At 35.6% G+C, this 25164-nt stretch overlaps 1 protein-coding gene across 5 annotated transcripts in view; it reads right to left on the reverse strand.

Moving 5' to 3' along the window:
• ERC2 (ELKS/RAB6-interacting/CAST family member 2) overlaps positions 1–25164 on the reverse strand; it is a 486963-nt gene that overhangs the window by 270495 nt on the left and 191304 nt on the right. For 3 of the 5 annotated variants that reach the window (XR_010305232.1, XR_010305233.1, XM_064156707.1), the window contains exons 17-22: positions 20054–20191; positions 12449–12589; positions 11772–11912; positions 8304–8339; positions 2471–2500; positions 1467–1660 (exon numbers count right to left, since the gene is read on the reverse strand). Coding sequence is in view for 1 of the 5 variants with exons in the window: in XM_064156707.1 (XP_064012777.1) it covers positions 1467–1660; positions 2471–2500; positions 8304–8339; positions 11772–11912; positions 12449–12589; positions 20054–20191 (680 nt within the window). In the remaining 4 variants the exon portion in view is untranslated. The remainder of the gene's footprint in view (positions 1–1466; positions 1661–2470; positions 2501–8303; positions 8340–11771; positions 11913–12448; positions 12590–20053; positions 20192–25164) is intronic. The other 2 variants (XR_010305235.1, XR_010305234.1) reach the window with 2 other exon arrangements.

The following is a 25164-nucleotide window of genomic DNA, read 5'->3' on the forward strand; positions in this document are numbered from 1 at the left end:
ATGCCTACTACTGCATTTAGTGTCACACAATAACTCAGGTGGTTTCACAGTCCTATGAGGATATCAGTTACTGATTCTGTAAAGACTATACGGACAGTTTCCATCCGTTTGGTCACACTTAGGATCACTGTATTTTAAGACTAGGTCTGTAATTGCCCCTTTCAGTGCATGCAGCAATGGGAGGAACAGTCATCACTTCAATAGCCACACAAATTCTCTAATTGAATTATCATTCTCCAACATGCTGCTTCAGGATTTTGAAGAGTTTAGGCACAAGTCAGCCATGGTGCTAAGGTAAACAGCGTTCATGGCTAGTTTTCTCTGGTATCTACTTCCCACATTAAACCCTAAGGTATTCTAAACTCCTCCTGATATGGTAAGAGAGGCAACTTCTAATTGAAGTTGTCACAAACACCCAGTTCTTTTTCAAGTATAAGTTATCTTTACTCGGTTCAAATTTGAGGACTCTGTTTTCATGACATTTTGATTGATAACTATATTCCTTGCATTATTACCATGATTAAGGCTTTGCCAAATGTCTGCAGAGAAAGGTGTTTTGGCAATAGATAATTATGAAGGCTGATAAGCCACCATCAGTAAATACCCTCTACACATTTTCCTCTCCAAGCTGGCTGTTTTCCTCAATCTAAGGTAATTAAATTTCCCTAATAGAACAGCAGTGCCATACCTTGAGTGGAACTATAAAAATAATCACAAAATTGAGCTCCCTTACACATGTCCTCTAAAACCATGAATCAATTTTCTTACATGAACAGTAGAAAACAAATTTATAAAATATTTGGAAAGTTAACAAAAGAAAGAATTTTATGTTAAGAGAAGAGTGTCTGAGCACAGGAAATGTATAAAGTAATCAGATCCACAGAAATTGCTTATCAATCAAACTGCAGCACACCATCTGAGAGAAGGCTGTAAGAATCATTTAATTATGAAGGACATAAGACAAACAGATCCCCAAACCTGCCTCCATTAAGTCAAGTCATTTCAACGGGACAAAGAGTACAGAAACACTGAGAAATAGTGAAATTATTATTAAATAATCATGACACAGGTTAGAAAGGGTCACCAATACTTTTTAGGACCTCTGAGAACTAGTGATGCTCTTAACTCGAAAGCAAGATGCATGGAGACAGTTTTGACTTACAAATTAGTAGAAAGGTAGGATTGTTCCTCAACAAGGTTTTTCTGGTAGGGTTGTTACCACTGTAAATTGCATGTTTGCATTTGTGCTTCTTTTAGGGAGATTACCAAAAACAGTGAAAAACTTTTACTTTCAGAATAAGCAGACATGAGATACAGTTCTCAGGTAGCCTTTTTCTTCATTTCTGATTACCTTTCACAAGACATAACCAATAGCCTGTTAAAAACTCTACTCAAAAGTCTCTGTTCTGCAAAGATCAAGTAACTAAAAATGCTACTCAACACAAGGCAAATAACACAAGAATTACCTTTCTAACTCAGCAATTTTCTTATCTTTGTCATTCTTCTCATTTTCTACTTCCTTGAGTATTTCTAGAAGTCTGTCAACCTCGGCCTGAGCTTTGCCACATTCTTCTCTATAGTATGATGCCTCCTTGTCAAGCTGTTTGATTCTGTCTGCAAATTCTGGATTCATCCGTGCCTCCTCTTCGGCCTCATGAGCCTTCAAAATCAACATTTTGGAAAAATAAGGACAACAATAATTTGTATTGCTTGAAGAGCTTTACTTTTTTTTTCACTCTTGGAGTTCAAATTTTGATTAAAAAGGATTATGGGTATTTCTGTCCAACGACAATGCTTTCTACAGCAGCACGAGAAAAAGGAATCAAAATAGCCTCATAGCCTAAAACTGTTGTCAAATGTCATTATTCTGGTGGGTGAAGGGATTTACTCAAGTGATCTTTTTAAATCACCTTGTTCATTTAATTCACATTAAGCTTTTAAGTGTTTCAAATATATAGACAATTTTTTAATAGATCATATTATTTTCCCCCATGTATACACACATTTTGTCCTTATATATATACACACACAGAGATATAAGTATACATATTTGAATCTGTGTCACCAGATATTTTCAACGTAGATTGATATGAAGAATTTAAAAGGAAGACATTAGTTTTGAAAGACAAATGAATAAGCCAAAAAGTTCTCTCAGCAGACATTTTACCCAATAATCCTTTTTCACTTATCATTAATACTGAACCTGAAACATCAGAAGAACAAACCATTGGTGAAAAAGGCACAAACCTGGCAAAACACATGCATGGATGGGTGGCAGTTTCACAGACAAGAAAGAACGCAATGAATACAACAACAACAGTGCAGAGCCCAGTCTTACTCCCATCAAACCTAATGGCAAAAACCCCATTAACTTCAATAGGAGCATGACCTGGCATCAAATACTTTAAACTTTTGGCTGGAATAATCACAGACAGATGGAAACAACAATGCACTGCAATGCTTAGCCTACCCCTTGCTTCCCATTATTCCTAATTGGCATCTTGAAAGAGCAGGCAAGGAAAAAACAAGTAGTTTAAGGCAGTGCACATTAAACATAGAAAATTCAGATAACATTCTCTTCATGTACATGAATTCCATAGAAAAATCAGGATATTTAGAAATGAAGGTCCTCCAACTATCTTATGCAGAGAAGATGTGGGCTTACTTATCCTTCTTGATTTCAGGGAACAGATAATGCAAGCAAGCAATGAAAGAAATGCTGATCAAAATGAAGCATGTTTTGAAAAAAAGAAACTACAGATACTAAAAGATTCATGTTCTTTGCAATGGTTAAAAGTCAAAACCAAATCATAAATGCAACAATTAAAAAGTGAAATTATTAGTGCAGAAACTCAAGGGGGTTGCATGTAACATATCGTTTAAGCATGAGGATAATAAGGAAAAGGTAGTAGATTTTAAGTGTTATTTATCCTTCTGTGAGACTTTTACTCAGAAGAAATATTTAGTTGCCACAACAAGCCAGGGAATGACTTGAGAAACCTACTAATCCTACTGGTCTTGCCCTTCAGGCAGGCTCCAGTCCTGACTTCTATGCAGATAATGGAATTTCTTAACACAGAGCTTGTTTCAAGGCAGCACATATCTTAATTTTACTGTTAGGGTGAGATGATACCAATAGATTATTTTTCACATAAATCTTCAATAATAAACTTTATTTTATATTGAGTGTTAATTGTGTCAGGAAATTTACACTTAATTCAACAATTTAGAAACTTGTAACAGTCAGGGCCAGTTATGTGAGAGACCGAGTATCAATTCTGATCTGCAAAACCACTTGGATTTTCCATCAGCTCTCAGATATTAGGCAGAGTTCTATCTCTCCAGAATGAACACTAAGTGTTCTTTCAGAAATAATAAAAATCATTCCCCCTTGTCCTATCTCTAGACACTCCCCCTCTAGCCTTCCTGTAGGATCCCTTCAGGTATTGGCAGGCAACTATAAGGTCCCCCTGAGACCTTAGACTTCTCTAGGCTGAACAATCCAAGCTCTCTCAGTCTATCCTCATAGCAGAGGTGTTCCAGCCCTTGGATCATCTCTGTGGCCCTCCTCTGCACTTACTCCAACAGTTCTGTGTCCTCCTTATGATGGAAACAGCAGAACTGGAGACATTATTTGAAGTGGGGTCTTACAAGAGCAGAGTAAAGCATAAATCAAACTCAACTCCCACCTTTAAGATCCCACGAAACTAATGCAAAGAGCATCTTGTTCCTTATTGCTCTTCAGATTTCCCCTCCTAAGGGGAAATTCCTAGTTCCTCTTCTAGAAGCTACCCCTCTTCCATATTACTGTCACCTCTCCTGACCTTCTATTTATATTGGCATGCAATCAACTTTTTCACTAGCCTTGCGTCCATCATTTCATGAACAAGCAAAACATTCACCTTCCTGCCTCTGACCAGCCTCCTCTTCATTTCACACACAGGAATTCTCAGCTTCAGCCTAAACTTTTTTCCCCTCATGCACCATAGATTTAAACAAGAGGAGAAGCAATGAAGAAGAGACAGAAAAAGCTTAGCTTTTCTTCTTTTTTTTTTCCCCTTCTTTCATTGCTACACCAGGCTTCCCCAACAAAAGGAAGTAATTGGGCAAGAATACAGTGCCATCAATGCAAAGGTGCCTGATCTTCACCCTTCACAGACTATACCTGTCTCAGAAACGTACTGAATAATTTATCTACCACACAGCTCATAATTAAAACATCATCTGAAATAATAGACATAATTTATATTATTCAATTTAGGCCTATAATCCTTTCTCAATAGCACATTCAGGAAATCAAAGTGCAAAAGTCATTTCAATTCTTCTGCTTTCTGTGGTACACTTGTCATTCCCCATCTGTGGAATGTGGTTTTGGAAAATTCTGTAGCACAAACTTGGTCACTGTATTTTCCCATGGTTTTCAACATAAAGAGGAACCTATAAGGTATTATTAAATCCCATGTGGTTAACAACTTATACAGGACTTTGAAGAGCCGCCCAGATATCCATAATGTCACAGAAATCAATACAAATATTCAGTTCAAAGTATGGGACTACTTTTCTTTTTTGCATTTCAAAAGATTCACCCTTCAAAATGAGGAAGTGTGTGCCAAAGGACTACTTTTCCTTTTGAAAAGGTCCCAATATTGCTGCCTCTACTTTTACAAGCACTTCCCACACAATTTTTTTTAATATTGCCATTCATTAGATTTCTACAAAGGCACTGCCTTAATAGGGAAAAGTTAAAAAGTGAGAGGAAGAATGTAGGCTTTTGCTAAAGAGCTTCGTGCAGGTGGTACTCCAGCTCACAGCCAGTCCCTTGAAGGGAATCCTCATGTTGAGATCAACACTGCTGATATACAAGAGAGCAAAGCACAATCCATCTGACCTTCCCCGTGATAAAGGCATAGGACTACTTATAAGAGCCCTGTTGTATTTTATGGCTTTAAAAGCTATGTTTGGAACTGGGGACTTATTTTTTAATTGTTACTTTCAGATCAGAGGTGATCTGCTGACACATGAAACTTTACTTTTGAGGCCAAACAGTAGGCTCAAAGGAGATGAAAGGTATCTCAGCTGTTATTGACCCTACTCCTACCCAGACAGGGCAGATTTTTTTTTTTGCTTTTTTGCTGGCTGTGGGACACAGGGCTGCATTGCTTCTATTTTCTTGGGAAGAATATATATTCTAGTTTTATGTGGCTGTTATGGATAAAAGTGACTGGCTCAAGCATACCTCTCAGCAGCAAAGTAGCTGCTCTATTTCTGTAAATTATAACGCCTGTGTGCGCAGAACAGGTTGGTTTCAAAGGAGCACAATTGGTTTACAATGTTCTGCACCATAGGCCTTGTGACTGATGTTATATGTTATTTTTACAATTCAGAAAGTGTAGCACATAAGTCTACCACTCGATTTTCACTAATTTTTACCATCATTATCCATGTGTTCTGATATTTGCTTATTAACTACTACAAACACTTCAGATGTACAGTAGCATTTCCTTATGTAAACCACAAATTTCACACAGAAACACCATAATAGTGTGGCACAGACATGCAACAGGAATATTTAGTCTACTAAAATTTTACGGTACAATCATGCATGTATTATTCTGCATAACAGAAATGGATGGATGTAGTGTTTAATTTCTGTAGCTTCAGACAAACATACACAGAAATCAACCAAGTACTTAATAAAATAGATAAATGCAATAGTAGAACTTGCATGCAAGAAATTACTTTGTAAGATCCTTCAAATTTTATTAAATTCAATAATAAGCTACAAATAAAATGTTTGTAGTCTCCTTAAAATTCAAGAGGTTTTTTTGTTATTTTGGAAACTGTTCAAAGCAACTTAGTGTGGATTCTGCAAGCATTTGAAATTTTAATCTGACATTGCTCTGATGAAGCATTTGGAAAAATAAGTCTTTATTATTCAGAAAAATGTTCACCTGAGCTCTAAACTAAGTATACCATTTTATTTTCATTTTAGTACCAAACCAATTATGTAACTCCTGATTTTGTACAAGAATTCGAAGTGTATTTCAGAAGATTCACCTTTCAAACTGAAGAAGTCTGTGCCAAATTCTGTTCACATCTAATTCACACATGTGAATACATTCTGAAATCATTTGCAATAGAACATGGGGGACTTGTACCCCTTCCGTATCATATCCACTTTGGTGCTCAAACGCGTGTAAGAAGCAATGCTTCTATCTATTGCTGTACTTAAAAAACATTAAATTCAGCAATAAAGGTCTTGGAGTGAATGCCTGTGACATGTAGAAAAAATAGTTTCTGCCACAAAAAATAATGTTGTATTCCCGCATGAAGTAAAGGAGGTCTACACAGACTGACTGATGTTTCTCTGGTATATGTAAATAAAAGCACATTAAAACTCCAGTATTTTGACATTAGATTGCTGTCTGGTTTTTGGTTGGTTAGGTTTTTTATAATACTACTATTCTCAAAAAAAAACCCACCACACACAACAGCAAAGAAAAGTTCTATTGAAGTATCATAATGGTTTGCAGTAGCAAAAAAAAAAACGTTTCAAGTAACTGTTCTTACTCCAGCCCAAAGAATAATGGTGAAATTTTGGCTTTGTGGAATTCAAAGAATATGCTGATATTGGCTTCAATCAAATCATCAGTCCATTTCAAGATCTTAAGTGGTTTTAGAGAGAAAAGAATCATTGCTACTTAAATTAGTACTTAGATACATAAGAAGAATATACAAGATGAGCAAGAAAAGTTTATTTTACAAAACACATCTCATGAATATACTGCAATTGCTGCCTGGTGCCAAAGGAAAAGGTTCCTGCACCCATTATTTCAGAACTGCCAGCAGGCTGTCCTTTTGAAAATTAAGCAATTTAAAAGGCACTTCAAGTAAAAATAGAACTGACTGGTTTTAAAATACCCTATGCAAATAGACCCAAAAGTAACAAATTAATTCCACAGCTCAGAAAAACTAATACTGAAATAACTGGAAAGCATTTATGAAAAATCAAGAGTAAGAGTAACAGAAAAAAGACTCCAGTTTGGAAAGACGAACAATAGAAGTGCAAATGATATGAACAGAAACTAGCACAAAGATGATACAGAAATAGGAGTTTATCATTCAAAGGGAAAAGCTCTTTGACCAGTAGCATGCTGGGTGGTAAACATCACCGGGCTATGCTACTTACAGTCAATTTAGAACAGCTAGCCAATAACTTTTAAAATAATTACTGCACATTATGTGACTTCTTTTCCCTGTACATAAATCATATCATATCTATTACATGGTTAGAAGCTACAAAACTTAAAAGACTCCAAAAATGGAATCCTGGTCTACTGACATTAATGGCAAAATCCCAATTGACTTCAGTGAAGGCAATACCTTCCTTAATGTATATTACCACACTATTGACCTACAAAACCAGTTCTTCTATATATATGCTATTTCAATTACATAGTAATTCCAACTATGATTACTATGTAAACTAGATCTTGTAAACTGCTATTACAGTTACATCATTTTTTCTGTCCTGGGATACTCACAGCACATTAAATATAACTCTTTCAGCCAAAAATAATGAAAAAACATTCTTTTCTGAAGAGAATGTTTGTTACTGCCCTTCCTCCAACTGGGAAAGGAATACAGTCATCTCAGAATGGCTGATATTTTGCAGTTTAAGCAGACACTGGCAAGAATAACAATGCTGAACAAGCCAAGGTAACATAGTCTGGCTTTTTCAAATGTGATCCTCTCCACTGACCATTTTCAACTCCAGCATTTGCTCCACTACAATGTTGCCATGTTCTTAATGTATGTATGCTGAATGTATACAGTCTTTTAAGAGTAGAACTGATTGGAAGTATTCCAATCATTCAGCCTTTGGGAAATAGTACCAGTCATTTCCTAGACAATACTCTTCACGTAATCAACTTACTTCAGATAAACTGAACAAGTTACAAGCTATTTAAGTTTGAAGGATCAAATAAAGTACTGCAAAGGAGGAACTGTAAAGCAAAGCAACAAAAATAAAACCATCTGCATGCTTTTTCTACTGGAGAAGTTGAGGACCTAAAGGCAAAGATCTTTGTTTCCTCAGAAATAATGTATGCACCAGTGTACATATATTACATATTCTTACAATGGCCTTGAAGTCCACAAAGTTCATTTACTGGGATGTAATGAATATAGCACAGTGAGCATCAGAAGTATTCTGCAAAGCTCCACAGAGGAAGCGCACAACACAGTAAGGTAATGGATCCTCATGCTTTCCTATGTTACAGCGGGCATTTTAAAGGACTTACTGGATTGTACATCTGATTGAACAACTGTTCAGCTTGCTACATTGCAAAGTTGGAAGAGAGTGAAGCGCAGACAGGAAAAGAAGGAAAGATCCAGGAAAACAGCATTAGCTCAACAAAACCAGTGCATTTGCACAGAACAACTTGTCATCAAAAAAAAAAAAGGTAGAAATTTAAGATTCTAAACATTCCTTGGTGAAAGTGAGAGGCACTGGGGAAACGTAAATGTTGACTTTGGCTCCTAAAAAAGAATAGCTGGAGTAAGAAATTTAAGGTTTGTGTTACTTTCCCTTTCTCAAGTTAAATAACCCATGAAATAAAGAAAGGTGTCCACTTTTGATGATACATTAAGTGCCGGTCTCAAGCAATGAATCACGAGAAGTGCTTTTGGCTGAGGCTGCAATTTATCACCAAAGCTTCAAAGACAGTAATAATAAAAGATTAATTAAATTGTATCATTAAATTTATTACTTTCCTTTTGTTTAACACAAGACTGAATTTTCTATGTAGAATGACTTTGGAACAGTACAGCTTGGCAAAAATTACTTTAGCAACTGCAAATATGTCAGTAAGCAAGTAAATTTAAGATAATGAAAAACAACAAAATGAGGAAATTCTAGAGTGGATAATAAGATTATGTACACACACACATAAAGCATTTTGCTACCTATTAGATAATTCCTGCTGTTCTTTCACTAGCAGCAGTGCAAAGTAAGTCAACAAAATTTTGTGTAATTTTGCCCCACCGCAAAAAAAAAATTGTTGCATGTTCCTCTAGGTTTTTAAATGTTATTCATTTCAGTTCATAGTAATTGTCACAAGAAGCTGAATAAGCATGTCTATATTTTTACACACAATTTTGTGCACTGAAACACAGCAGAGTCACATGAGTAACTGCTCTTTTAAAATATCCTATTTACTACTGTTTGCAAAATGCCTACTGTATGAAATTTCAACTGCGGCCTTTGAATTAGCACATTTTCTCCTGCTGAAATGCAAATAATCTGATCATGTAATACCGAAAAATACTGGATCTAAACAGATCCTATCAAAAGCTTATTTAGTGAATAATTGAATATTCTTCTCTCAACAAACAGGAAGGAGAAGAAGCAAGGGAAGAAAGACTTTAAACTGAAAAAATAATTTCCAGCTATCGTTTGGATTTGCCCCTTCTGTACATTCTCTTTCAGTCATGGTATCTATTACAATAAGTACTGAGAGAAAACTAACTCCTAACAAATGTGTACAGAACATTATCTTCATACTTATTTGTATTATTTGTTGAAATACAAACATCAATATTTTAACTATTTCATAATACTGTAATGAAAATTGCTTTCCATACGACTTATTTTGAAAGAGAAGTAATATGCCAGCTGCATTCAAATTCTTCTCTGGCAAGGCAGTTGGGCTAGACGATCTTTCAAGGTCCCTTTCAGCCCCTGACATTCTGTGATATTCCTCAAACTAACAAAGAGCCCTGTGGAATCACTTTTGTGAAGAAAATAAAATACAACAAAATGTGCTCATTCTTCCTAGCTTCCATAGAGGTTAGTGCTCATACATAAGCACACTTAGGAGACACACAGGTTAATTTACTCTGAGGTATGTTGATGTTCCCTCCTACTTTATTAGAGACATATTCAGGAACAACCCAGATTTTTGCTTCAATTAGTTTCCCAAGAAGTGAAAATATGGTCAAGGTAGTTTTCTGGGGACCAACTACTTCTAACACAGGATATTTACAGGTTTGAACATAAAGTATTTTATTAGAGAAAATGTGAATTTAAAATTACTGTTTGGAGTCTACTATCATTAACAGTCACTGTTTCTCTTGACCCAAACATGCCCACAAAGAAGGCTGTAAGTACATTTTATTGTGGAAATACCTGGTCTCCTACAAATGTTGGGTGAATTTCTATTGGGGCTTTATGCTGTATTTATGATATAATAAAACTATTACATTTTCAGCTTTCATTTAATAATCCTTTGTATTAATACACAGGGAACATATTCCCCTTTTATATGGAAGATGTCCCAGACACTCTCTGGCTTTAATAAGCCCTTATTTTTCCATGACTGTATGATGTGTTTATATGTACAGTCATAAAAGACTGACTTAGGATTTCAAGATTTTCAGGGGTTTTCTAAGTGATCTGTGCTTTTAGAGGTTTTTTTAACTATTTTTTTTTAATTAGAGAAGTAAGGTCTTTCAGATTGCCATGAAGTATATTTTGTAACAAAGTGCAAAGACATTTTCTAACAAATGAGGACATCCAGATAGGCATTCTCTCTGGATATTTTAATTCTTATATCAACAGCATTTATAAGCTATTACACATTTCAAGTAGCTGTCTTTCAATTAAAAGCTTTCCTATACGTTCATTTCTAAAAAGAGTCCCTTCCTTTCCACAACTAAGCATTTATCACAGGTATTTAATTACATATATTCATTCTGAATTAGAAAAATAAAGTATAAGGTTTATGCTCTGTTATCCTTAACACTTTCCAGTATCTTCTTCACAAGTAAGGCTAGTGAAACAACGCCTAAAGACAGCAGGATGCTACTCCACCTGGATAAAAGGAGTGTCAGAATATTATCATAGCAGTGATAACATTCATAGCACAAATTAATCCTCTTTTCTAGAAAATGAAGCATTAGGTAGCAATATAAAAACTTAATGCTTGACATACACTTACAAATGAATTGCAGAAGGCAAACACAATGTCTAAACCCATCCAATATGTCATGAGATTTGTGTTCAAACAACAAGAGCAGACATTACTACATGACACAGAAAAAAGGTCAAACAATGTATGGTAGAAAAAGCATTAACAAACTTGCAAATTATTTAAACAAAAGCTATTTTAATGCAACTTAAATAAAGCCATGCTATAAAATATAAGATCTGTATGTTTTCCTTTAAATGCTTGCTGTGCCTACTTCCTGAATAGAAATACTGAATTGCTAGCTGAGATAAATTATGCATTATTATGCATTCACAAACAAAGCCCCCAAAAGCCTGTTAAAATGAAAATTAGCTAAGGCTTCCAGAGTTTTATTTTTTTTCATTAAGGAGTAGCATTTCATGGATGAGGTTTGATTTTTTTTTCCATGTTACAAAAACGTCTATCTACTTTTAACAGCAGCATAAATTCATATACATACAAATTACCAGTCTGATAGTTTCTTTCTGTCCTTCTACCTTCCCTCTAATGCCCTGGTTCCACTCTTTAAGTAGGAGTTTCTCAGAACTCCATCATAGAGATATTCAAGGTAATTTCTAAGACTCACTAGTGATTTTGGTCTATGCCTCTGAAGAAAAAGTTAGCAGTATAGAATGCAAGCATCAGCAAACAGCATAAGATAGACTTACTCCAAAAGGGTACACAAGCTCATCTTTTCAAAATGAGAGGGTGGCATGTTGATTTTTGTTCATCTGGTTGTTGGTTGTTTAAAATGAAACTTACCTTTTTCAACTGTGCTTCCAACTTACTACACTCTTCTTTCTTTTGTTCTATGGCTATTTCTAAAGACTTAAGTTTGGAGTCTCTTTTCAGCCCTGCTGATGCCAATGAAGATGCATGTTCTTTGAGATCGATTAAACTAGACTGAAAAATGATCAAGAGTAAAAAGTTAATTCCTAGTCAACAGGATGCTAACTTATTGCCAACTTAGTAATTTCCTGGATGCTGTTCCCCCTCCCCTTCCCCAAAAAGAGCTGACACAAAGATAAGCATTGATAGCAAAAGACACCATTTTGGGAATACAACAAATTAGAACCACAGGAGCTGGCATACAGTGAGACAGGGAAACATTCATAATAGAGACAAGCTGACATTATATTCTGGGGGTACAAGTACTTGGAAATCTACTGTTCTGACAAATGAAAACAGAAACCATGATGGACTATTTGAGCCTACTAGAGGCTTGTGTAAAAGAAAAAGTAGAGATAATGACACACAAGTATTCAAAAACCGAAGCAGTATTTTATGTATTGAAGTGAGGACTAAGAAGAATGCTTAGGAAAACAGCAGCTCAGAAGCTGACCACTGAAGTGGCAGAATTTCACTAGAGTAATCCTAATGCACTTCCTTTCATCATAACAACAGAGACAGAAGACATAGATTTTACCAAAAAGACTGACCTCTTTTTCTGTCAGTTCAGCTTGTAAAGCATTAACTTTCTCCTTCAGGTCTTTGTTTTCTTTTTTATAGGATTCAATTTCTTCAAGTCTTTCTCTGTCATCTCGCTCCCTTTGCTCCTTCAAGCGTTCTATTATTCTTTCCTAACAAGGGAAAGAATTGCAAAAATTAAAAAGTTGGGAATCATCTTAAGAAAAGACAGGATAAATTTTCTTCACATTAAGTAGCACTTAAAAACAAACAAACAGCCTCTAAAAGCAGAGGATATTCGAGTTAACAGTATTAAAGTCAATGCAAGATTTGCCCTGATTTCAAAAGCATTAGATCAAGGTTTTCAATACTTCGGAAGTGTAACATTGCATGGAAACTTAATTAAATATCTAAAGTGACATAAATGTGTTTTGTCTTGTGATAGGTATGGAAAAGTTTTCACAGTATTTCCTGTATTATTGAATATGGTTATGTATTTGAATGCCAGCACCCTTTACAGAGACTGCAAAATTTTATCAATGTTCAAGATCTAATTATAAATCAATCACTTGCTTAATTATCAGCAGCTTACATCTTACATGCATTATATTTTAGGTGGATTTTTTTTAATTGTCCAAGAGACAAAAAAGTGCACTCAGACAAGTTATGACATCCAAAAGAATCTTTTCTCCATCTAATTAATTCTACACACACATTTAAACTCAACCATGTTTTAAAGTATTTTCCTCATCTCCTTGTTACTGCTGAAAGTCACAAGCTGGGGACTGGGTAATAAATTCAAAAGGAAGAAATGTAGAATACAAAGGGTAAAATGAAAAAGGCAGACACAGTAGTGTGGTTTTGTTAAGCTTTGATTACACTCTTCAAAACCACATTCTACCTATACTTAAAGGATGCAAATACTAATCAAGGAGAATAAAATAATGACCTGAACTGCATTTGGATTGGGAATAGGTCAGTTTAAGCAGAGTATCAAAACTACTACATTTTGAAGCGGTCATCAGAAGCACAGTGGACACAGCATCATTTAGGAAACAAATCTAGACAAGACAAAACTACAACTGATGAAGTTCAACACCACCAGTTGTGTGGCTCAGGTAGAACTGTTATCGTGCTCACAGATCTTATTTAAGTCCTTTTGTATTTCATGCTTGAAATCTCCAAGAGGGAGTTTCACAATGGGATCAGTGCTTAAAGTACTGTTTAAAAAAACTGGACAAAACTGACAGAGAGACAATGCTGTTACAAAGAGGAAAAAAAATCTCATGCTAATTCTCTCATGTCCATGACTCCTTATACTGTTGCATATATATAAACACACTGGAGATAGAGTTATAGATATGCACACACTCATATATATATATAGACACTACACTAATAGATCTAGTTTACTTTTGCCTACATCAATATACTCTCAGCTATTGCTATTGAATCTCAACAAACATTACAATGCAATCAACATTTCAGCAGTTGCACATGCCATTTAGATTTGTAATAAACTTTGTCATTATAACTAAAAATAATGAACTTTTTATAAGTGAACTGAAGTAGTAACAGCACTTTTAAAGAGACATCCTGCTCATTCATTCGTTTTCTCCATACAATAAATATGATGTTCCTTCGAGTCCTGAAGGATTTTCTGAAGTTTGCTTTTGTACTTTTTAATGCTTAAGGCATATTTTGCAAAAATCCAACTGTCAACACGTATATACATAAAAAGAGAGCCTGAACTCAAGACTGATTTTCATCCCAGCAGTCCCCAGCCTTCAAGATATTAAAATCCCAGCTGGACAAGATCCTGAGCAAACTGCTCTAGTTGACCCTGCTTTGAGCAGCTGAGTTGGACTGGATAATCTGTTCCTCCTTTCACGCTGCACAGCAAAGGAACCACGTACAAGCAAGTGGGACACACTGGCTTTGGAAGATTGGGACATTTTCTGTATGTGTTCTTTTGTATTCTCAGCTTCTATGTATCTGTGTTTCAATAAGCATCTGTTGAAGATCTCCCAATTTACTGACTGCTATCACTTAGATGCCATAGTATCTGCATGACTAAATCAGAAAACTGATGATCAGTTTCTGTATGAATTGGAAAAATATTTCACTATTTTCAATTACTAATTGGACAGACTTAAATCAAGTAGACTTACTGGGTTATACACTGGCCTAAAATACTTAAGTGCCAACTTCAATAAAGAGAAATAACAGCTTTTCGTATTTTCATATTGATCTTTACTTATTCAGAATATCCCCAAAGCTGCTTATTGTAGACGCCAGTGTAAGTATATTTCCATTTTAATTTTAACCTTAATATTTACATCTCCTTTTTATTTTAAATGTTTAAACATTAGCTTACTTTTGCATTATGTTTATACAGCAAACTGCATAACCTATGATGCAACATATTTTATTATGCAGTATGAGCTATTAAGATAAAGTATCAAAAGCAGATGTGAGATAATAATCATCATAGATGTTTGCTATACAATTGCTCTGTTACTGGATGTGAAACCAGGTGCAAATGCAGAACATGATATATTTCAAATATATTCCTTATAGAGTCACTTCAAACATTTATGTTCATTTGATTATTTTTTTTCTAGTGATAAAACATTGGCTGCCAGCTGAAATCATTTGTTTTGCCAATTTTAAATGCATCCTATTGAGAGTTGTGTAATTATATGTATTACTGCAATTAATACCAAATATAAAAGTTCTTTAAAAAAATATAGATAAATACATTTACAGAATAAGTAGCTGTATTTAAGTTTTAAAATAAATGTATTGTGAGTCTTTTAGACATTGGAAAATAATCAGCACTATGCTGAATAATACTGTAGCAAGAATTTTTGCTACCTGGTTCCTATAGAAGATCTTCTCAAAAGGGCTGGTATTTCAAAGTGCTACTTGCATTTCCCATCAAGCATTCCTCTGACATTAGGAACTGCCTTTTAGAGTCTAGCTAACTAAACATAGATATCACCATGTTAGTGTTACTGTAAGAATCCTCAAGAAAAATTAGTGTTGATTACTCATATAAAGCTCATATCTCTACTCATTTCATTCAGAAAGAAATGCACACTGAGGAGATACTACATTTAGCATACCAGAAAAAAGATATGGTGAAAACTAGAGGTATCAAGCTATTTGTGATAAAAAACTATTTCTAAGACAGAATCAGTTGTTTCTATGCTGAGACCCCATGCACTGCAGGTGTACACAACTTCTGGCTTCATTCAGCCCAATGGCAAAATCTCCCTTTGACACAAAACTGGTAGCATTTTAGGTAGGAAGAGTCAATGAAGGCCCTTCAACAGCAACACTGTAAGTGTACTGGGTTGGTTTTTTCCATGTTACTATTAGCTGGGGTTTTCCATATAAATTGTGCGAGAAAGGGGATGCTATGGGATATTAAATAACTTCAAGAGTATCCCCAGTAAGAAATAATAGAAATTCTTAATCCTTTAATATTAACACTGAAATGCCAGCCTCCATTAAATGGAGTAGTTAATAACCATCCAGAATCCACTTAGTTATACTCAAGATTGAGTTTTAGATCAGTTCCTTCCTGAAGATGTATTTACCTAAATGATTTACTTTATTCTATAATAAATTAAACAGAACACTGTTTCATCTTATTAACGAGCAGTGTAATTTTTTTCCTCAGTTAATCACAAAAGAAGACTCATTTATCTGTCAGCTGCACAAAGCTAAATGTCAAAAATGTGTTAGAGGCCCTAATACACCACGTTTTACTGGATTAACAGCTAACTTGCAGGAACCCCAACAATGCATTCTTGTTTCAGTCTTATTTGCATTGGCGAGCTTTCCTTATGCACTAATCTAGGACCTCACAGGTCTAATCTATTTGCACTTTATCACAGAAGCAGGAACTGAATTGCCACAGCATATAGCTCTATTATCAGACATACTCAACTGCTTATCTGCTGTATGCTGCTACAGTAGGACCAACTTTATAAATATCAGCTTCATGAAAGCAACCTCTTGAGCTGCTTTGGGCCTGTCCAAGAGCTGAGATATTCTTTGAAAAGTTTCTTGTTAAAACATCAAGGAAGCTGATAGCACTTCTGCATACTCTGGTTTTCAAACTCCTTTTTTTTTTTTTAAACAGGAGCAAACTTATTTTTGAAGGTTACATTGCAATAAACAACGTTGCTAAGACTTTTTAGTGCTAAAGAGAGGCTCCAAACATAGGCAGACAAAGAAACAAACTAATCCTTTTTTTTTTTCAGTTCAGTTCTAACTTGTACTGAAGTAAGGTGGTTCTGATGCATTTCTGATTCCTGAGAAGAGACCAAATTTTATCAGCAATATTGTGAGAAATTTGTCTCCTTCCAGTATCTGAAGGGGGCCTACAAGGGACTTGTTATGTTGTTGGGCAGTGACACAAGTAGGGGGAATTGAACCAAGCCAAAAGAGGGGAGATTTAGATTAGATGGTAGGAAGTTCTTCACCATAAGGGCAGTGAGACACTGGAACAGGTTGCCCAAAGAGGTGGTTGAAGCCCCATCCTGCAGGTTTTTAAGGCCTGGCTGAATGTGGCTCGGGACAACCTGATCTAGTGGAGAGTGCCCCTACCCATGACAAGGGCTTTGGAACTTGATTATCTTTGAGGTCCCTTCCAACCCTGACAATTCCATGATTTCAGATAATATTGATGCTGTTTTATGATGCCTAGAACTATCTCTCTTTTAGCATTACCAAGCTACCTGAATACAAAACTGGAGACAGATACATGGAAAAAACAATAAATCTATATTCATGAAGAATAAGGAGCTATATGCTGTAATTCAAAGCCAAAACATCAATATGAGTGTTTCCAAGAATGACACAGGAACAACAGAATTACTCAAACATTTGAGTTTTAGAAGTTAAAATAGTTTCATAGTTCACTCATACTATAAGAATTGTGTTTAAATATTTTTTTCAACCCACAGAAATTAACAACAAAATGGATATAGATATATTTGGTTTCTATTTTAAAAGGGCTTTCTGTGATGCCCTTGCAGTATTTCCATTTTTTTACCTAATGAGAATCCTAAAAGCTATTGAATTAACAAGGTAGTAAGGTAAAGCAAAAAAATATGCCTTATTTCAGAATATAAAACAAGATCATGTAGCTGCAAAGTAAGTCTGGTGTAACCTCTATGAATATATGTCTGTGCATGCAAATCAGCTATTCTTGAGTGAAAGCAGCTTCCATACACTGATATGATTCATATTGATGGACTTAAACTATCACTAAGGGTGGCTGTTTTGTCCCATTTGTACAAAAATCTATTTGGTCACTTCTACCAGAATTTGCAATGGAAAAAAGTTGATAAAGTCTATAGGTCTGCCACTGCAGACAGGAATAGTGAAGGAGACTTGCTGAGAGCAGCTAGGATGACTTGGAAAACTAAAGTAGGAATGAGACACAAATAAACAGTCAATGTATTCAGCTGTCAGAAAGTGCAGGAAAGCTAAACGTAACAGTTTGTTTAGAACTTTGATGCTTGCTGGCTTCTTTCAATGTGCACTCACATCACAGAGACTACATTTCAGACTAGGAAACTACCCCTGAATGTGGGACCTTCAATAAACTTCCAATGGAAAAGAAATTGTGCATGACTTCTCTATACAACATGCCATCAAAATCATGAAGAGATGTTCTCACATTGTAAACTCCCTTCTCATTGTGTCTAGTGCTCAAAGATTAAGTATTCTGTTTCTCAAAATCTCATATTAAATCTGCTGTGCAGTGTTCTTTTTCTCCCTTTTATCTAACACATTAATCATCTCAACTGTAAAACCATTTCCCAATAGAAAGCTCATTTATTAAAAAGAACAACTGTGTATTTTTTCCTTCGATCAATAAAGTTGCATTTGCAAAGTAGCATAAAACAATAAGCATATCACTAACATTGAGTACTTCCCTTCAGCTACTGCCACCTAACTTTTCAAAGTTACCATCTCTCCCTAAGTGATTGAAAAAGTCACCAGAAACCACAGTGCAACACAGCTCCCTGTCACTTCTCAAAAGCATTGCCTTCAAAAGACAAAACTGCCTCCATCAGACAGGAATCTGTGGCAGAGGACAGCATTCCACAGAATTCACTGTATCTGTAGCTCAGAGTAATGTATATGCACTGCAGGAAAGATGCTGTTACAGCTGACTGTATGTAAGCAAAGGGACTACTTTGTGCAGATTTCAACCTTAGGGGCCCGATATAAGTTCTCATCTATGCCACTTGGGAAAAACTCCAATCACACTGCTCTTTTTTTAAATGACTGTTCATATTTATCCATGCAACTCCAAATGATGGAGAGGTCAACTGCAAAAAAAAACATTTCAGAGCACTTAAGTTTATCTACATTTTCTAAAACAATAAAACTAGCATCATTAATCAAGATCTGAACCTTTATTACAGCAATGCCAAAGAATTTCTCTATCATCAGCACTTTCAGTGTTGTCACATTTCAAGTTATAGACAAACAAACAACTGCACAACTTTTAAACAACCTCTGGAGCAAATACTCACTACGATATGAAAAAAAATTCATGCATTTATGTCTGGCATTAATAGAAAGTTTTCAGATACATTCAAAACTTCTTCAAAACTGTAAGAGGTTTTGCATTCATATATTAGTTGGCATTTATTTCAACAGCCTTCAGAATGGTGCTGGCTAAAAAAATATCATCAATTTGGGTTAGGTTTTAACCCAATACTACTTAAGTATTTCTGGTAGTGACAAGATGCCTATACATCATCTATTCAATACCTCCACACCAGCTGTGAGGCTTGGCAAACTGTCATTAACTCAATATTTTTAACAGAGAAATAACATTACAATTGAAGACAGACTGCAGTTTAGCAAATTACCCTAGCTATGAAGTATTGCATAACTGCATTTTCTGTGAAGTGCTGCAGATACAGCTGAAGCAGGAAATGGGATACAAGATCCCTTTGGCTTTTCACAATCTAGTTCATGCTCAGTTGCACAGAGCTAGCAAGTTCAGTCTGATATTCACTCTGCTTTCTACAATGACAAGGGTAGCATGACGGTTAAGAGACTTTTACACTCTCAGCCATCTCTGTAGTCACTTTGGGAAAGTGAAAATTGAGATTTTTCTTCTTACAAAATATAGTCTCTCCTAAATTAAGCATGGGAAATTCGTAATAGTAGTGGCAAGTCAAAGTAACAGTGCAGTCACTTGCTGTTGGCTGCTCAGTTCAACTGTTCAGCAGATAAAAGGATAATCAAGATCACAAAGCCATAAAAATACCTAAAACTCTACTTGATATCAGGTGTCTATGCTTTTTTGTTCTTTCAGGGAACAACCACTGAGGGAAAATACTGCCATGTCCTGGCCTATTTACTTCATTCCAAATGAAATGGGCATCCTTCCTTACCTTGGAGCCCTGTTTCAGTTCATCAGCTGGGAATCACTCCTTGGTCATGTTATCAGAACAAAGCTACCAGAGCCACCTGCTTTCCTGGCAGGGCTCATAGGCTTTATTACAGGTGCCAGGCCTAGAATCTTTAAGAAGAAAGTTTCTGGACACTCAACACACAAAAGCACCACCTAATGCTGTGCTGTAAGAACACATTACCTTCTCTGATAGAGCTTCTTCTAAGGTTGCTAGTGCCGTGTCTGTGTTACTAGAATCCGTCTGCAAAGACTTGACTCTGTCTTTTAGATTAGTTAGCTGTTTGTCTTTGTCCCTAAGTTGCTCCTGTAGATTTTCAATCTGAAAACAAAAACAGATTATAATGTTCATGAGCTTGTCTTAGCATTCAAAGAGGAACTTGGGTGCTACAGTCAAATAAATATATACTCACTACACATAGTACCTGTGTAGTACACTTTCAGTACACTTCCTCAATGTACTCAGGCATTTAATTATTTAAATATTTTCTGTTATTACTTTAGTTTAAGGTACAGTAATTCAAAGTATGTGTGGCATTCCCCCTTTAGATTCTTCTAGTTGCAGTAAGAAGGACAAAGAAAGAGAGAGGCAAAGTGACGAAGAAGAAAAATTATAATCTGTGAAAACCCCTTGTAAAGAACCTCTGCTTGTGAAGGAAACTCACCTGGACAGAGATCAAGAAGTTTATATTTTTCAAAAACCCCTCAAACAATGAAAAGGTCACCATGTCCAGTCACTTTTTCCATCTCCATGAATATTTAAGGTATTTCACTATTTTGGGTTATTAAAATTGCTTTAAACAAGCTGATTCTTCCTCTAGCAAGCATTTAGGCACACTAAGGTGCCTGTAGACACTGTGATTTGTTAAACAGATCACGATTTATAGTTGTTAAGTCAGAAATGTTTTGCACAACAAATTGTCCACAAGCCCATATGGATTTTGGAAGCATGCCTGAATAAAAGCATTCAGCTTCTGACTGTCATGGCAATCATCTTCTGTGACAGCAAGGCACTATAACCTCCTGGGCATAATGCAGAGAGAACCTGTGCTATGTCTTACGTGCACAATTTTATGAACTGTCAGAAGGATCAATCTACCTTCATCCTACATTCTCAGTGTCACTATTACACCACTGTCATAAACCCAAAATCAGTTCTATAACACTCAGTATGAAAAAGACCGCAGCAATAAAATTAAATACCCTTACTATTTCTGTAAGCAGCTGTAACACAGCAAAATATACCTAAATCCATAAGGCAGCACTTTTTTCATAATTGGTTTTAAACATGCTGTTATAATTAGACAAATTGTAAGTATCTACAGAGATTCCAATACATCAGTGACTTCATGCATTGTATCACATTCTGTTGCTACTGAAAGGAACAGAGCTTTGCTGTTCAGTTCATAATGCAATGCAATTTTTCTCATGGGCAATGTCATTCCCATTTAAAACAACTCAGATTTTAACAGAAGCAGAATCCTTCATAATTACTGTTAAACTGTATTTGAAGACCCTTTCACAAGCCAGAAGCTGAATTCAGTGCATATGCAGCCCCACAGAAGTCAACTGATGTGTAAAATATATATATATATATACACACACATATATATGGTCTCCGTAAGCAAAAATCTGTCACCACAAACACATTAACACTGGACACAGTTTGGTAAAAATTCTCCTCCCACTACACAACACATGTGTAGGAAAAAAAAATCCTAAATATAAATCAACCAAAGTCTACAGTACAGCTATGTGAATGGCAAAGAGTGTGTTTAAATACATTTACATTTTAAAAAGAACTTAAATGAAAATTGAAGTGAAACCTGAAAGTGCATTTGGAGGAGCACATTCTGGCTAGAGATTCTTTATAACAGTATGACAAGTCAGTACAGTACTTTTTTTTTTTCTTTTTAAACTTCTTTTACATACATAGTTTGGTATGTCAGATTACTGCTATGAGCCACAGATTCCACTTGCTCTGTAAACTATAAAATTCTAAGGTATATATTAAAAGCTTTTTTTTTTCAGGAAGACCTGACACAGAATAGCTCACTCTTGTAAATGACCTCTCGTAATATTTTTCTTCTCGTGTATATTTTATACAGACACAGAAATAAGATACACGTGTTAATGAGTTAAGAACTTTTTTATTTTATGGCATGTGTATTAGTCACATCTAAAATTACATTAACTGGCACACAGAAGACTGCACACTACGTTTCTTTACCTTCATCCAAGTATTAATGATTCCAGCAACTATATCATGACACCCTGTGGAATACTTAAGCAATTGCACATTTCAGCTTCACCAAAATCTATTCTCAAGTGAAAAGGAAATAGCACAGGAGAGTGAATATTGATTACATGTTCTTTGAAACAAAGTTAAGATCTGGTCCTTTGTTATCGTCAGCTTGACCTACCAATTCTAGGCACCCTAAATTAAAGTACTTATTTCCTATGCATAGTGCTTATCTGAATTCCACAGCATTTACACGATTTCCTTCCTCTTAAAACTAATTTAAAATATGATCCAACTCTTAACCAAGAAAACATGTTCTAAAATTATTCAGCATTTACAAAATTCTTTCCTCAGAGGTACAGGGAACAGGCAGCAAATCAAAAACATCCCCATTGAATCACAACTGCTTTAAAATAGATCATTCAATGCACAGTCTGTAGGTGAAATAAAAGGAAAGGACCTTATTATTCTTCTATTTGTGCTATATGAATCTGAAAGAAGTGCTTTGATGGGAACAGGACCACACCAGGCTATGTGAAAGCAGTATCAGTACTGTAGAGCATTTGTTGGAATGGGCACGGGATTAGTAGAGATCTGATAATGCAGACAAGATTTTATGACCATTTGATCATAAAATGTTCACTCAAAGATTACAGAAGAGAAAGAGATGGAGCAGCCTCACATGTTAAAATCTTGGGACATGACATGATTTAGCTCTTTCTCATTTTTTTAAACCCAGAAAGAAATGCTACGCTAAACTTTTGTTATGCTCCTACATATATTTGGGTACAGGCATATGTGTGTAAGGATACAATTTTTTTTGTGGAGTAATGACTTACATTTTGAGAAGGCATGAATTCAATTTATGACAGGGACTCTTTAAGACTTTAAATCTTCATGCACTTCTTTGTTCATCTGCTAGAGAATTAGTTACCATGTCATGACATATACATGTAAATCTTAGTGCTACATCCCTGTGCCATCAGCTGTATGGTAACTGCTCCACTCTCCTTGTCTTTCAGAAAGTATGTATAGTCCCAGAGCTGGATACTCGAGGCCATTTTTGAAAAACAATACCTTTACAGATAAAAGCCTTTCCTAGGAGGCTTTCCTGTCAATAAACTGCAAGTGCTAATCTTGTCACTTTTTGGTGACGCTCTCAGGAATGTTTCCTAAATACTCAAGGGATTAAAATAAATCTCACTTGCAGACAGGCTTTAAAATTCTACAGTAAGCCAGGGCCTCAAAAGAAAATTACTTTCATTATGAAAATTAAGGCACTGTACTATAGAATTTGCAAGAAAATGACATAATCCAAGAAAACGTTCCATGCTTATAACAATTTGCCTTTAAAAATACACACTGAAGTTTAAGAGAACTTATCACAGACTTCCTAGGCCTAGATAGTGAAACTATAAATACAGCTTCCCCTTATTTTCCTCTCTGTTGTGTATTTGAGTTTTGAGTAACTCAGGCAAGCATTCTGTAATACTGCCTTTTTTTAAACTAAAATTAGATTTGCTCTATTCCGATTTCTCTAGGCAGAAGTCTTTGAGATGTGTTTCATAGTAAAACACAGGTCATATCTGCTCCACTGAAGTAGATCAATAACGTAGTTCAAAACTGAAACAACTTCAGTATACATTTTTTTTAGTAAATAATGAAAGTTAAGTAATCTTGCTATTAAGAAAACACACGAAACCAACATATTCAATTTCCCAAGTACTGTTACATTCCACTTTAAAATGTTAACACCATTACATGAAAAAGACAGTGTATTCGTCTGACATGAGCACTATAACTTAAAGTCTGAGAATGATCACCAAGATTTGAACTGCTCAAAGACACACATAAGACAAATGAAGTTAGAATCATAGAATCAACCAGATTGGAAGAGACCTCCAAGATCATCCAGTCCAACCTAGCACCCAGCCCTAGCCAGTCAACTAGACCATGGCACTAAGTGCTTCAGCCAGTTCTTTCTTGAACACCTCCAGGGACTCCACCACCTCCCTGGGCAGCCTATTCCAATGGCAAATCACTCTGTGAAGAACTTCCTCCTAACATCCAGCCTATACTTCTCCCAGCATGAGTTTTACATAACATTTCAGGATATGAATTTCCAACCACTGATACAGTGTGTGCCTGAGGAGAAAGAAGTACCCAAATCAATGAGTCTGAAAGGTTTTCACAAAAGATGACTGACCTGTCTGAATATCTCAAACCTACTTCAGGACTACCGTTCGAAGTCACAAAGTGCAGCTGCACAGTGACTGTCACAAATGAGCTAATGAAGCAAATGCTGCTTCAGATGTCAGCCCTCACATTAATCTAATGGCAAGAGCAATAGAGAAGTGGCCTGAGCTAGTAATTACCCTCTTGCTACCTTCCCAACTTTCATAACCTAAGCACAGAAGATAATCCTTCAGCATTTCACTCTATTTGACAAGCCTTTAAGAAAAAAAAAGAGACCAGACCATCAGAAAAAAACACAGTATTTTTCCTCAAGTACTCTTATATCTGACCCCTTCAAAGATACAGCATTTCCATACAATACAATTTTTGCTTCTTCAACCTCAGGGAGCTTTTTCTTTTAGGATTACACAGTCAATCAGGTTCACACCACTGTCTAAAAACTTACTTTTTTGGTTGCTCATAATTCTCATCTCATCAAAAGCTGTACTTGTTACCCACTACATCTACATTATTAAGAACCACGTGGTTGAGCTCATTTTATCTAATACAACAGAATGACCTCCTCTTTTTTCTTTACTTCACCAAACTTTACAGGGGAACTTGTCCTGAACAAAGTATTAAGTGCTTTTGGCCATGAGGATGCTAGTTTGCAGGGTTCGTATAGATGATTTCAGTGGGGGACACTATCACATAGATTCTATTAACATATATAACATTATTTTAAAACAACTCTGCATAAAATAAATTATAAACCAATAATTCACCTAAGACATACCTTTCTCTGTACTCACAAAATGCCATTATCATCCACTATTAAAGCCATCAACCAAGAACTAAGAAAGAACCTATAAGCCCAC

This window comes from Pogoniulus pusillus, chromosome 16 (genome assembly GCF_015220805.1).
Source record: "Pogoniulus pusillus isolate bPogPus1 chromosome 16, bPogPus1.pri, whole genome shotgun sequence".
Taxonomy (NCBI): Eukaryota; Metazoa; Chordata; class Aves; order Piciformes; family Lybiidae; genus Pogoniulus; species Pogoniulus pusillus.